At 41.2% G+C, this 13,552-nt stretch overlaps 1 protein-coding gene across 2 annotated transcripts in view; it reads left to right on the top strand.

Moving 5' to 3' along the window:
• Positions 1-13,243, top strand: part of PTN (pleiotrophin) — a 74,091-nt gene extending 60,848 nt beyond the window's left edge. For both annotated transcript variants that reach the window (XM_054281974.1, XM_054281973.1), the window contains exon 5: positions 10,813-13,243. In XM_054281974.1, the coding sequence (XP_054137949.1) occupies positions 10,813-10,865 (53 nt within the window). In that variant the 3' untranslated portion in view covers positions 10,866-13,243. The remainder of the gene's footprint in view (positions 1-10,812) is intronic.
• The last annotated feature ends 309 nt before the right edge of the window (positions 13,244-13,552 follow it).

The following is a 13,552-nucleotide window of genomic DNA, read 5'->3' as shown; positions in this document are numbered from 1 at the left end:
TTTCTTTTCATTGAGCTGTGTTGCCTGATGGGCTTTATTTCTTCCTACACTCTTTTGGTCACTCTCATTCTTTCTCTTTCCCTCCCCATAACTGTTGTACTTTCAGATATTTATTCTTCTGATTAAGATAAAATTAAATAGAACAAGCAGTTTGCCTGCCCTTTCTGCAATGTACCCTTCATTTTTTTGAATTATGCACCTTTCTCATAACTTTTTCGCCTGGCTGTATTTAGCTCTTTTTAATAAATCTCCCTTCCCAACTCTTTATCAATTTACAGTACATCACATCTATGAGTTACTTTGTCATGGCTCAGCTCAGTCCTTGCCACATAGGAAAAATATGTGCTAAGGTTGGCAAATATTAACACTGCTCACACCACTGTTGTCTTTAGTAATTGGGGTGCCAACCAAAGATCACATCCTCCAACATGCAGTGTTTGGAAAGATTTCCCACATAAAGGCAAGACCTAACTGAGCTGTTACTGGCTGTAATCTCTTCTGTATAATTCAGATCAGGTTTAGCATTTGAGAGCATTGCAAGGTGACAGTACAGTTCCATGTGTTTGCCACAGTGTGCATGCTACTGCATGGAGGAAATGACTGCACTCTGTATTTTTAATAATTTCATATAATTTGAAGAGTTTTACTTCAGAGTTGAGTGAAGTATAAATAATCTGCCCTACCTTGTTTCTTTTATCTGTATATCTTTACAGGCAGCAATTAGCTAATCCTGCTATCACTCCTTGGAGCTCAAGAAGTCTAATTAGAAGAAGAGTAGTAATTGAAAGTCAGAAAGGCTAAATGATTTCCCAGATTGACTAAGTATTAGTGGCCAGTCCAAGCATGTAGCTAGTAGCTGCTGCTCCCTTTTATCATGCAAATAAAATTATCAGGGGTGCTGATCACTTTTATCATGTAAATAAAATTATCAGAATGTGAAAATTGACTTCAAGGTGAGTGTCTGAACTGCAGTCTTTAATCAAGGTCTTTGGTTTTTTATGTTAGTCATCTCAGTGGACTCCCATCAGTGTTAAACACCATTTTACCTTGGGTCTTCTTAGGAAGCTTCTTGTCAAACCATAGAGATGGACTTGTGTTAATGAGCAGGTGTATCCCTGTCTTTACTTTGCTGGCAGGAACAGAAAACAACCTTTGGTTTTTGAGCACTCCAGTGACAGATTCCTACATATTGGGGGAACATCTTACTTGCAGTGTGCTGCCAGAGCAGACTGACCAGCTTTGGCAGGATGGCTTGGCTGCTGGTTGTTGCAAGGAGCTGACAGTGGTTTGTGAGTGACTTGCTCTCCTGAGCTATTTGTTCCTCAGACAAACTGGGTGCTGCCCTGATGAAATTGGACAACTTCATTTTGGACAAGTCCACTTTCACGTTGGACAAGTTGCATTTTCTGGGGTGCCCTCCCTCAACTTTGCCTTTGTTCAACAGCACAAAGCAGCAGGAGGGGACACAGACTTGTTGGGAGGAAATGACTTGTGAGGGCTGTGATTTTGTATTGTTTGAAAGATGCTGGTGTCTCCTGTTTTGGCTTCACAGTCATGCTGCATCTCCCTCTGTAGGTTTTAGAATTCCCCAGCTTTAATGTAACTCATTAGTCATGCAGGCATGCAGCTAGTGTAATAATTAGTATTACAGGAGGCAGAATAATAGAATCTGCTCAAACTAATTAGTTATAAAAACGAGGGATTTTCTCATATTAGGAAACAGCTGTGATAGTTAAAGAAAAACCTGAAAGGTAAAATTGGGAGGTTTTTCTCTTGTTCTAAAGAGTGAGACAGGTTTACTGAAAAATGGCCCCTGGCACTGACCAGGAGCCTGTAGAGGAATACAGTGATCTGAGCTCTGTGGGACAGGACACTGGAGTGTGTGCCCAGTGGGAAAAGCATAGCTGGCTGTTATTATTGTTGCTATCATCATGATTATTTGTATTGCATGAGTGCCCAGAGGCCCCAGCTGAAAAAGGGTGCCATTGTACTAAGCACTGCATAAACATTGTGAGAGGCAGTTTTGCCATGAATAATTTATGCCTTATGGCGCTGGGAAATGTGAAAACCAAGAGAAGAAACAGTGGTCCAGAGGGGAGAGACTGGGCACTAAATGTTTGGTTTTGCTTCCCAGTGCTAGTCTGAGGATAAGGCTCGTGTTTCAAGGTGAAGTAAAACTCACTGGGAACTTTAGGCTCTGAGACATGACTCTGTCATTTGGCTCCTTGCTGCCGTGACAAGAGGAAATATGATGTTTCTCAATTTCAGTGGGAATGAGAATAAGCTATATGAGAAAAACAAAACACAACGGTGCTTACACTGTGGACCAGCCTCAAGCTGCTTATAAGCTGCCAGTGCAGCCCATGACTAATAAAGTTTGGATGTCTTTTAATGGTTGCTTTTCTGCTCCCATATCCTTATGTTTCTTGGAGGCTTTGTGCTGTAGTTTCCCTTGAGATTGCTTTTGTACCTGTGAAAAATTTTACTGTTTGGATAAATAATTTGAATGCCTTGTCAGATCATAGCATAATATCAATCTGAATGACACAAGCCTAATTCCAGGGAGAAGGAAATGCATGTAGGAGAGGGAAGATATATATTTTTTTAACTAAATATTTTGCAATTTTTAGTTGTTCTGCAGCTTTTATAGGTGTTTTTGGAAATAAAAATTCTGGGGTGTTTCATAGAAACCTTAATCTCCATGTTTTTCTGACCCCCTGGTTTGCATTTCAGATTATTTTTTTCTTTTTCTATGCTGCCCCAAAAGATGAAAAACTGAATTTGACAAATTCTCATTTAACATTGTTGTACCTGCAGGACTTTCTTCTAGGTTTTAATGCAGACCTTTGTGGGTGAAAGTTTAAATAGCCTTGTGTGTCAATACTGTTATGTGCTCATTGCCTCCCTTTTTTGGCTTGTAAGAGCAGCCCTGCCTCCTTGGCATTAGTCAGTGCCCTTGAGCCATGAAAATGCCTTAAGCTATGGGATTTGCTGTGATAAAAGGTATGCCATCAGCAAATGCTCACCCTCATTGCTGTTCCCAGCAGTGACACAGAGAGAAAGTCCTGTTCCTTCCATTCTGTTCTTTTCCTTTTCTATTTCTTCACTTCCTTTCCTTTCAAGCTCTCTTCCCCTGCTTTTTTTATCCCTCCATCTCATTTTCCACATTGCCATCTCTATCTTTCCTTCTGCTGTGCTCACTGCCAAACTTTTGCAGGTGACTCTGCAGAGTGGGGAGCACTGATCAAAGCCAACCCCATGTCCTGTGCCCCAAGGGCAGAGCTCATCTGAAGCAGATGCAGAAAGCACAGCTGAGAAGGGCAGTGTCTGGTTTTCAAGAGCTAACTGAATAAAATAGGTTCTCTATTGACATGATACCATAAATAACTTTCTGTATAGGTATACACTGAAGTCCCAATGGATTATTAAAGCTTTCTGTCTCCAGCAGTCTCCTGCAGACATGTGGATGCGGCGAGTAAACCCTTAATGTGTCAGCCTGTGCCTGCACCTGTCCTGCTGGCATTGAGAGGGATCTTGTGTGCAGCATAGACAGGGAGGGGGCTGAAGAGCCAGCTGGGACTGTGTCCCTCTCGTGCTGAGCTCAGAACATGATGAAGAGCACTGAGAAAGTCCCTGCCCTACAGGAGCAGCAGTGTGAATGTTCCCAAGGCTGATGAGAAGCCAACTGGAAGAGCAAAGCGAACTTCTGAAAGTGTTCGCCAGACCCCTGTAGCTGACTCCAGCTGCAAAACAACCTTAGTTTGAAAAGTTTATCCATTGCAATCTTCTGAATACTTACTCTTAAGGTCTAACATCTTAAGGGCTAACATAGATATAAAGAAAATGAGATGGAACTTTCATGTTCTTTGCCTTCGGGCTATTAGGCCATTGAACAAAGTCAGAAGCTGTGTGTGTCTTTGTGGTCTTTTGAGTGCCTCTGCATAGGCAGCTCTGAAACTTTTTTTCCCCAAATATTTGACGGAAGAAAATCATCAAAGGGAAACCTTTCTGATGAAAATCCTTGGTTTCAGCAAATTATCTCTTAAATAAAAGCTCCCTGTAATTCCTGACTAGTTTAAGTTGGGATGTTAAAGGAAAGGGTTTAAAGGTCTTACATCAGTATGTCAGATTCAAGAAGTGGCTTCTGATTGTCTAAGATAATTTCAGAGTTTTGTGGCTCATTTTAGAACAAATTGGATCATTTTTCCTTGACTTTTATTTCTTCTTGCAGTTCTTGTGAGAAAGGAAAATAATTGACACAGTTTCTCTGAGTGGTGACTTGGTTCCATTCCTTTGTCAGCTATGTTAGTTTTTGTTATAAGCATAAATCTGACTATTCCCCATTCCTAACACACTTTGCAGCATAACCGTCTGACTTAAATGGGGCAGCTGCAGCCTTTAGGTCTAAATCAAGTCATTCTTATGTTCAACTGGGAACAAATGAAAGTCTATCCAAAACAAAACTTTAGCAAAGTGAGAAGGAGAACAAAACCTGATGGAGGGGAGGGAGCACAAATATGAAGAAATTGAGGAACACAGATAACTAGAGAAAGCTGGTAAGGAGCACAGGTTAAAATATGAGGGATGCAATCAATTTTAATCTATTAATGAAGTAAAAGTTAGATCAGGGTCATTGACTGGAGAGGTGCCTTCTGCTACTATTCAGCTGGTGGATTATTGCTTTTTTCCCCTCATCCAGTAGAAGTCTGTTTCTCAAAGAGGCTTTTCAGAGGAATGCATTAGGGAGCAAGTTGCTATCATAATATAGATTTTCCTTCTTAAACCATTTGGAATACATAAATGCTGTATGTAGTACAGGAAAAAAGGAAGAAAAGGATTTAGATAGCCATGAAAAGTTCTCTACAAGAAAAAGAAATACTACGTTTAAAGGGTTTTCAGAAATCCAGGTACTTTTAAAGTCCTGGAAATCACAAAATATTACAATTTCTGTTCCTAGACAGGAGTGTGAATCTCTGAGATTTTTTTTTCCAAAATCTTGGATTATACCAAAGCTAAGATTTCTCCATTCCACAGGGACAGGCATTTCATCCCCAAAATTCAGAAGATCCCTGCACGCCATGGCACCATTACCCTTTACTACATACAAACCTGGTGCTTTGGAAAATTTGCTCCAATTGAGAAGGTAGAGAAGCCTTTCTAAAACATGCCTTCCTCTGAGTATGGTAAAACTGAGTGAGTGCTAGGCCCTGGAAAAATTGTATCCTGAAAATCTGATGTGGAGCTTCTTTACTCTAACCTTCTATCAGCACAGCTTTTGCCATTTTGTATGATTTATATTACTTTTGGGGACACTGCTTGACTTTTATGCACAGAAGTTCAGCAGTGCCATGAGTGAATTGTTACCTTCTTTTCAACAAACGAAAATTAAGACCTGCAAATCTTGGCTTACAAAGCTTGACTTCCATTAAAATGTAATTACCTCCCTTTTGTGCCTTATACATTAAGAGTGGCTTCAAATGGTGTGTGGCTCCTGCTCAACTGAATTACTTTCATTTGATGCTTGCATAGTAAGAATGAGATTCTGGAATAAAGATGACTGTTTAAAGAGGACTGCTGCAATCCCAAATTGCATAGAGAAAGTTCTGCTAATCAAATTAACTTGTTTACTCGCTAAGAACCTGACTGGAATTTTTGTTACTGATCATCTTGGGCCCACAGAAAGTGGGTCCAGTGCTAATCCATGATCAGTGTCTAATCCTGTGAATAATTCCAAGTCTTGTGACTATTAGTAGGGTTATTTTGGTGATGAAGGATTAAATAATCCAGTGCCTGTGTATTGACACAGTTTGTTCCTGCAGGGCTGTTTGGTTTTGATCTTGCTGGATGTGCCCTGGTTCCAGGGGGTAGCAGAGTGGCTGTGCAATGCTTGGGTGTTGCACATTGCAGGGACTACCAGGCATTTGGAATTTGCTCTCTGCATGAGCTCTGCTCCAGGGTATTTAGCCGGGCTGAGCAGGTCCCTGAACTGACCAAAATCTGCTCTTCTGAAATCCAGGATTTTCATCCTCCTTCTTCTTCTTTTTGCTTTGCTTCTGTCTCTCTGGACCCTGAATTCTGCCATAGATAGCTCACAAAGATACCACCAACTGGTGTCTGGCACAAGTGGGCCACCCAACTTGAAAGCAAATAGGGCAGTGAGTAGATTTAGATTCAAGTTCTGTGTGGGCTGGTGTGAACCTGAGGTTCATCTGGTTAAGTGTTTTTTCCATAGTGTCTCTCTATATTTTTGGTAGTGCTTGTCTGCAGCAAACACATTCCCTGAAGGCAAAGGACAGCTGGTGCACAGCTCTGTGGCTCTGCCAGTGGAAATACTGCACTCAGTGGGGTGGGTGAGGAGAAGAAGGCTGCTGTAGGCCCAAGGCTCCTGAAAATGGCAGGGTTCTGCTCAGAATAGTCCCTTCTCACTGGGCAGCTTTTCCTGCTCCCCTCTTGTCAGGACCGAGGACATCCCTCTGGCTGTCCTGAGCAGCCAAGACCCCTGCCAGGGGGCTCAGAGCCCCTGGCACAGAGCCCAAGATGCCTGTGGTTTTGATTATGACCCATGGAGCAAGTTACCAACCTTAGATGAAGATCTGCAAGCCATGACAAATTAAGTAGAAGGATAGTGAATTTATTGCAAGGTGAAAAAGTAGATTTTGGGGTTTTTAGAATGGGGATCCAGGGGGGCAAAATGGAGGAATCTGAGTGTGTCCAGCCTTTCTCCTCCTTCTTCTTGGCCTCCATCTTCTGCTGTGATGTTGGCACTTAGAGATTGGTTTAGAGTAGAAGGTCACTGTCTAACATAGGTGATAGGTATTGGAAAGTAATTGTAAACATTGTACACATAGTTTTTAGTATCAAAAGATAACACCACCCCAGGGGCACAGGCAGAGTGTCTCTGTCCTGCTGAGTGGACCTTGGCAGGACAGGAGAAAGAATTTTATAGATAAAATAGAATAAACAACCTTGAGAATGAGAAATGAAGAGCCCTGACTCCTCCTTCAAGTGCCAGGCTGAGAAAAGGGACTTTGGAACTTTTCTTGGGGTCACTTTGACCAGCTAGAAATCCCAACACCCTCTGGCTCAGTGGTGAGTGTTGCTGGGGTCCCACTGCTTTGCAGTGCCAGTGAGATGTGGAATCTGCTTTGTGCTTCTCTATCAGACAGGCTGTCTCAGTGGGCTCTGCTTAGGCACTGTAATTTCTGATGGGACCATGTTAAGATGCCTGGTAGGAAATGGCTGAACTGAAGGTTCTAACATCCAGTCTGTGCTAACCTGAATTGAATTTTGATCATTTTCATGTATGGAACAGGAAACTGAAGGGGTCTGTTGGATAGTGTACCTTGGGGATCTTCCCCTAACTTAACTGGCAAATGCTGGAGTTTGGGACTGATGAGCTGGCAGATAACTCATTGTTTGAACTTGTCAGCCTTTTGAGCATGGTGATTTCAGTCATTCCTGGTTACTCTGGGGAGGGAAGCACTGGCAGGGTGATCAGGGTCATGTGGTTCCCAGCGTGGCTGTGACCCAGCAGTTGTCATAAAACTGGAAATTGTAGCATAGAGTGAACAGAGGTGAAGACAATAAAAGCCTGAATGACACAAATGCAAAGAGTATGAAGAGAAATGAAAAAACATGAGCAAAGTGCATCTTAAAGCAACTTTGTACATTGTTAGCCATGGACATACCATAGCCTGATCATAATCAAAACAGAAACAGTGTGGCTGTGAACAGACTTGTGCATGAGCATATGAACATCAACATTTTAAGAGGTCAGCACATGGGTATTGGTGTCTGTGGTGGGAATTATAAAAGAGCCTAAGGGCTGGGAAATATTGGGGCAGTTTCCTTTTTTCCTCTTTTTTTTGTTAATACTCTCACAATTGGGTGTATGCATATCATTTCATGGAGCAAATATGCTGTGCATCAATCCAGATTACCTGTCTGAAAGATGAAGCTGTGGTGGTGTGAGTGCTTTTAATGAGGGAGGAATTCTATCTGGCTCATGACAGTTTTACTCTGCTGAGGCCCAAAGCAGAGTCTCTTGTCTTTGGAGGTAGATGGGCTTGGCAGTTTGGATGATGTGCAAATTACCACAAGGCAGACAAAGGGGGAGAATGAGGAAGGAAGAGATGTGGACCCAAAGGCATTAAGTGCAAATGGATAAACAGTGGGTTGTCTGGTACCTCAGGTCAAGTGAGGATGGGGAGCTGGTGCATTCATGTGACTGCAGACCACAGTCTTCTCCTGGACTCTTCTGCAGAGTCCTGCTGGCAGTCTGCCTGCATTTATGTGTCTCCTTTGCTCTTAGTAAATGTGGTTCAAGTCTGCATAGTGCCCTGCTGCTTCTGCTGGGTCTAAATAAATGTTGCAGATTCCAGTGCCGATCTGATTGATAAAATGCCACTGTTCTTTCAGAGAAAGTGGTATTGTGTGGGGAATAAAAAGTATGAGGGAGAGTGCAGTCAATGCAAAATCCAGGAGAGTCAGTCTTATAGAGAGGCAAAATTAGAGGAAGTGGAGGATGTGGGTGAAAGAGATTGAGGGGGGATACAGGAAATTTGCAGGGGTGGAGGGAAATTTGCAGGGGTGGAGGGAAAGCTGTAGCTGAAAGCAAATTAGATACTAAGTCAATGAAAGATTACTTTTTCTAATGACAGGTTATGAAATAGTGTCAGATTCTGTGAATAACTCCAGACTACAGACATTCAGACACACGTGCAAGCACACAAACACATGCAAAAGCGGGGGGAAATTTAGTTTTCAAATAAAATAAAATACTACTTCTTTTAAGTTGTCTCTTTGAAATTATTATCCCTTTGAAATTTAAGCAAAGTTTTTAAGGGAAAGAGATTTTAGAGCAGGTTACATGCACAAACAAGTATTTTATTTTGCTTTGGCTAAAGGATTATGGGAAGTAATTTTTGTTTTGTTATAACAGCTGAAGAAAAAAATGTTGGTTTGAACCACTAGGAAAAAGGAAAAACAACCATCAGAGAAATGTGGTAGCCTAAATTTGTCTTTTGCTGGAGGTACCTGGCCCTATCCATACCTGAAAGAACTTGGTGTAGTTGCCTTGGATTTAAAGAAAACAAGCGGTTTTTACCACAACTGGTGATTCCTAGACTATGTTATGTAAATGAGTCAGAGGGGAAAGAATCATATTTAAAAATAACAATTTCACCTTAAGGGCTAAGTGCTTGTCTTCTCATTCAAGGTGATAGTTGTTATTTAACCAGAGGTGGTGTTCCTGGCAACAAGGTTGACAGAGTTCAAGAGGTGCTTGGACAGCCCTCTCAGGCAACATGGCGTGATTTTTTTGGGTGGTCCTGTGCAGGGCCAGGAGTTTGACTCAGTGATCCTTCTGGATCCCTTCTAACTCAGTGTATTCTATGATTCCATGATAGTTTTGCTTGGTTTGGTTAATGATATCTGGGTTTAGGCAAACCTGGGTCTGTTTGCTTGATGTTCTGGTTGCAGGAATGCTGCTTCACAGAAGCTTTGCTTCCATCCCTCTGTGGTACCTGTTGTGCTGTTTTGTGCTGGCATCAACAGGGATTTGGGCAGTTTCCTTTGTTCCTTTTTTTTCATGTTCCCAGTGAAAGCTCTATTTTCCCTATTAAAAGGTGACATGTGACACAAGAGTACCTAATCCTCTTAATTAGTTTTAATTTCCAAGGTCCCTCTGTGAATTTCCTTTACCTGTCGAACACCATGCTACCCTAGAGTACAGTGAAAGCTACTGCAGGTGGTAGTACAACACACAAGTTTTTACTTGTGCCTTCCCATCCTTCCCTTATGTACCCCAAATTAATTAGAGAAGCTTCTTGTTCCTTTGCTCATCCCATCAGTCTCAGCTGGCTGGACCGGCCGTGCTCCCAGGGCCCCAGGCTTGTGGGAAAAGCAGGGTAATCCTGATGATGGGGAGAAAATGACAAGGAGGACTCAGAAATATCAGAAGGTTAATTAATTACTTTATTATATTATTTTATACTATATTATACTACATTTAAACTGAATCTGCACAAGCACTCAACTGCCCAGAATCTCATGACTCTCTGCTGACCGACAGTCTGGACACACACTTGGCCCTCATAGGCCAAGGAAACAAAACACCATCACTCTGGGTAAACAGTCTCCATATTGCATTCTACTTTGGCACAACACAGGAGCAGCAAATGAGATAAGAATTGTTTTAATCATTATTTTTTCTGCTTCTTTTACTGCTTCAGAGGTTGTGAATCCCACACAGGCCGTGCTCCCGAGCGCACATAGGTGTCTGTCCCAGGGGAACGGGGAAAGGTTGGCAGTGGAGGAGCTGGAGAAACAAGAGAGCTTTTTCCTCCTGCTCTGGAGCTGCTCACACATTCAGAGAAAGCCAAAGGCTCACAATGAGACAGAAAGGAAGCAGGGGAAGGGTATATGTGTGGGTAGTGTGTGCAGTGCTTTCTTCCAGCTCTCCACTGAGCTGTGACCCGGTTTCTCCAGGAGATGCCTGCTGTTTTCTTATTTTCCAAGCAAGTTCCTGAGACAATGCTTTGCATGCCAAACAGGGTCAGCCCTCAGATAGGGAGGGCTCTGAACTGAACATGCAACTCCCTCTCCATCTTCTCTACTGCCTCGACCTTTCCTGTTATTTTTCTTCTTTTCCTTCTCTTTTCCCGTTCTTTGTTCAAAGTGAGGAGACAATTCTTATGTGCATGGAGAGGAAAAAAAAAAAAAGGAAAGGGGAACTTCCACAGATGTTAAATGAAATTTATTGCAGTGCTTGCTAGACGCTAATTTTTTATTGTTTTTGTTATATCTTGACAGAATCCAAGAAGAAGAAAAAGGAAGGCAAGAAACAAGAGAAGATGCTGGATTAATGGAGTCAACTCGGGCAATGTGAGAAAGGGACATCAGCAAACATGATCAGTTAACAGTTTCATTTATACCTAGGCATCTTATCTTAAAATTATTTATAGCTTAATGGTACCATAGAAGGAAAAAAGCAAACACAGAAAACAATCCTTTTTTTTTTATATTACTTTAGTATTTTTAATGTATAACCCTAACAACAATTTTTAGAGGCCTGTAATAAAGGACACCAAACTCATTTAGAAAAGTATGTCTATTGTATATTGAAAATGTAGAGGTTTTTAAATTTTTTTTTCTCGAGTCTTGCCATAGGTCTCAGTCTGGTAATCAGTGCATGCAAACAGAACCTGAGCCTGTGTGGGGCTCTGCTGAAGCCAGTGGTACCCTGTGTGAACATAGCACTCTGGCTGGATGCATTTCTATTTAAGATTGGGACTTTATATCTTAAAAATTGAGGCCTGTTTCTTAATACCTGATTACATCTGCATAACTGTATGAAACTGTTTGTTTAAGAAAAGGATGGGGGCATTTTGTTGAGTATTTACAAGTATGCGATTTTCTTGGATGTGTGCTTAATGTTCATTCCAAAATGTCACCATCTACAGGTAAAAACCAGTAACACTCCTTTCCTTATCCATATTTTGAATGTTGGCAGTAAATCTAAAATCTTTCAACAACTGGACATAAAAGAGTCCTAATTTTTCATGATTTTCTAGCAATGATTTTTCAAAGTGGAATGATGACAGAACTTTCCACTTTTCAGCATATCAGTGTTGGTGGATGGTGTCCTCCATTTCACCTATCAAAGCTGAAAAATGCTGTATTTTATTTGTTAATTTTGACAGAAGGGTGAAAATAATTTTCATAAAAGATCTAGTTGAAATTGTTGTGATTCTGCCTAACCCAGCTCTCTTTTGTATCAGTGGCAATATTCCTGGTTATCTTAATTATAGCTGGCTAAAAAATAGAATGTCTGGTGGAAAATAAAAGGAGAAATCAGTTTGAAAACCACCAGAGGTAGTTCATCTATTTGACCAAAAAAGGGACAAATTGTGGGACCTGAAACCAATAGGAATGAAATAATTTTTGCTTTATCTTTCAGTAAAACAGAAGGGAAGTACAAAACCGGTATCTTTTGCTTTCTTACATTTTTATATAAGCAAAAGACTTGGGAAAAGCTCAGTCAATATAAAATTAGTTGTGATTTTTTTTAATATAGTCTGCAGGGGGAAAAAAGAGAAAAATTACAACCAGCTGTTTTTCAGTTTGTTCAGTTTTACCTAATTTAAATGATTCTGAATCCTGAGTGAAGTCACAAAGTAGAAAAAGGATCTGACAAATGGCTGGTCTGTCTCAAAGTAAAGGGTTGTTTAATGAGCTGACAACAAGCAGACCAAAATTTTTAGAGGAAAACATAAGGGATTTCATTACCCAGGTTAAGTTCAAAATCATTGCTTTGGACTTTTAAATCTTAAAATTCAGTAGCAAGAAGTAAGCTTTGCCATTTGTGTGGGCTGCAGGCTGGTCAAGAGGAACAGACTCCCCTGTACTCCTGCATGGTACCCACTGACTTCAGTGAAGCTGCAGCAGGCTGTGTTCACCTGAGTAAATCACATTTCTCTCTTGGGATTAGCTTGTAGACAAGCAGAGAGTCTTTTTCTTTCCATACTAACATCACTCTCCTTTATTTTGAGAAAGAAATGTAACAATTGTAGAGCTTGCCCTCTTTTTTCTCACGCGGAGGGTACAGCTGATCTGGACTCACGATGAGGAAACTCCTTCTGTTCCCAAACACTCCTGAAGCCTCCTAGCCAGGGCTGCACATAGCTTAAGGTAGACTAGCCTCACAATTCTTTCCCAGACTCCTTGGGTGTGTTTTGCAGTCTGTGTTGATGTCATTGTTATTTTGACCATGCTGTTAGACATACCTGAGTCTGTGGGATAGTTGAAAATGTCCCCCACACGTGGTGGAGGTGCAATGACCAAATCTAAAATCATGAAGGCTCATATTTAGGTGGTTTTGGGTGCTATTTGATTTGTTCATGGTCTAATCAGGTCTACCTGTGCTTGTGCCTCAGACTTAAGCTAATGGTTTGGTAGGTCTGGTTGAAAGCAAAGGGAGAAGGAAACTTTTTTTCACTCACCAAAGGTTTGTCTGTCTACATGCTGCATCAGTTCACTTGAAGTGGCTCAACTTTGAGTGCCAACACTGTTGCACCATTGTCTCACACTGGTTAATCTAGTCCATGTTTCATAGGGAGCTGGCAGGAATTGGGAATGATGTTGAGACCAACACTTTGATTGTCATTTAACAAAACTTAGATGTGACTTCTTATTTCCACCTCTGTGAGTATAAAGAAAATAAATTCCCCTGTGTTTCCTGTGATGCCTCATGGTCCTTTCGTTTAACTGCCCATCTGTCTTGTTAAAGGAACATTCCTAATAGATTTTGAAGCAAGCTAGTCAGGTTCCTGTGGTGGCATAGGGCCTTCATGGAGAGAGTTTACAGAAAACAAAGAAACAAAACAAAAAATATCATGTTAGGACCAGAAGAAAATTCAGCAAAGGGTGTGAAATAGGAGAACATTTCTTATGCACAATCCGCATATGTTCAGATCTATATTGGCATCCTATTGTTGACAGCAATTAGAGTAATAGTTCATAAATTTAGAATGAAGAAAATTTCCAATAAGCC

Source organism: Melozone crissalis, unplaced genomic scaffold (assembly GCF_028551555.1).
Source record: "Melozone crissalis strain CALT ecotype California unplaced genomic scaffold, PUWL_Pcris_2 ptg000033l_1, whole genome shotgun sequence".
In the NCBI taxonomy this organism is placed as follows: Eukaryota; Metazoa; Chordata; class Aves; order Passeriformes; family Passerellidae; genus Melozone; species Melozone crissalis.
The sequence above is the reverse complement of the archived record's forward strand: the minus strand, read 5'-3'. Positions and strand labels throughout refer to the sequence as shown.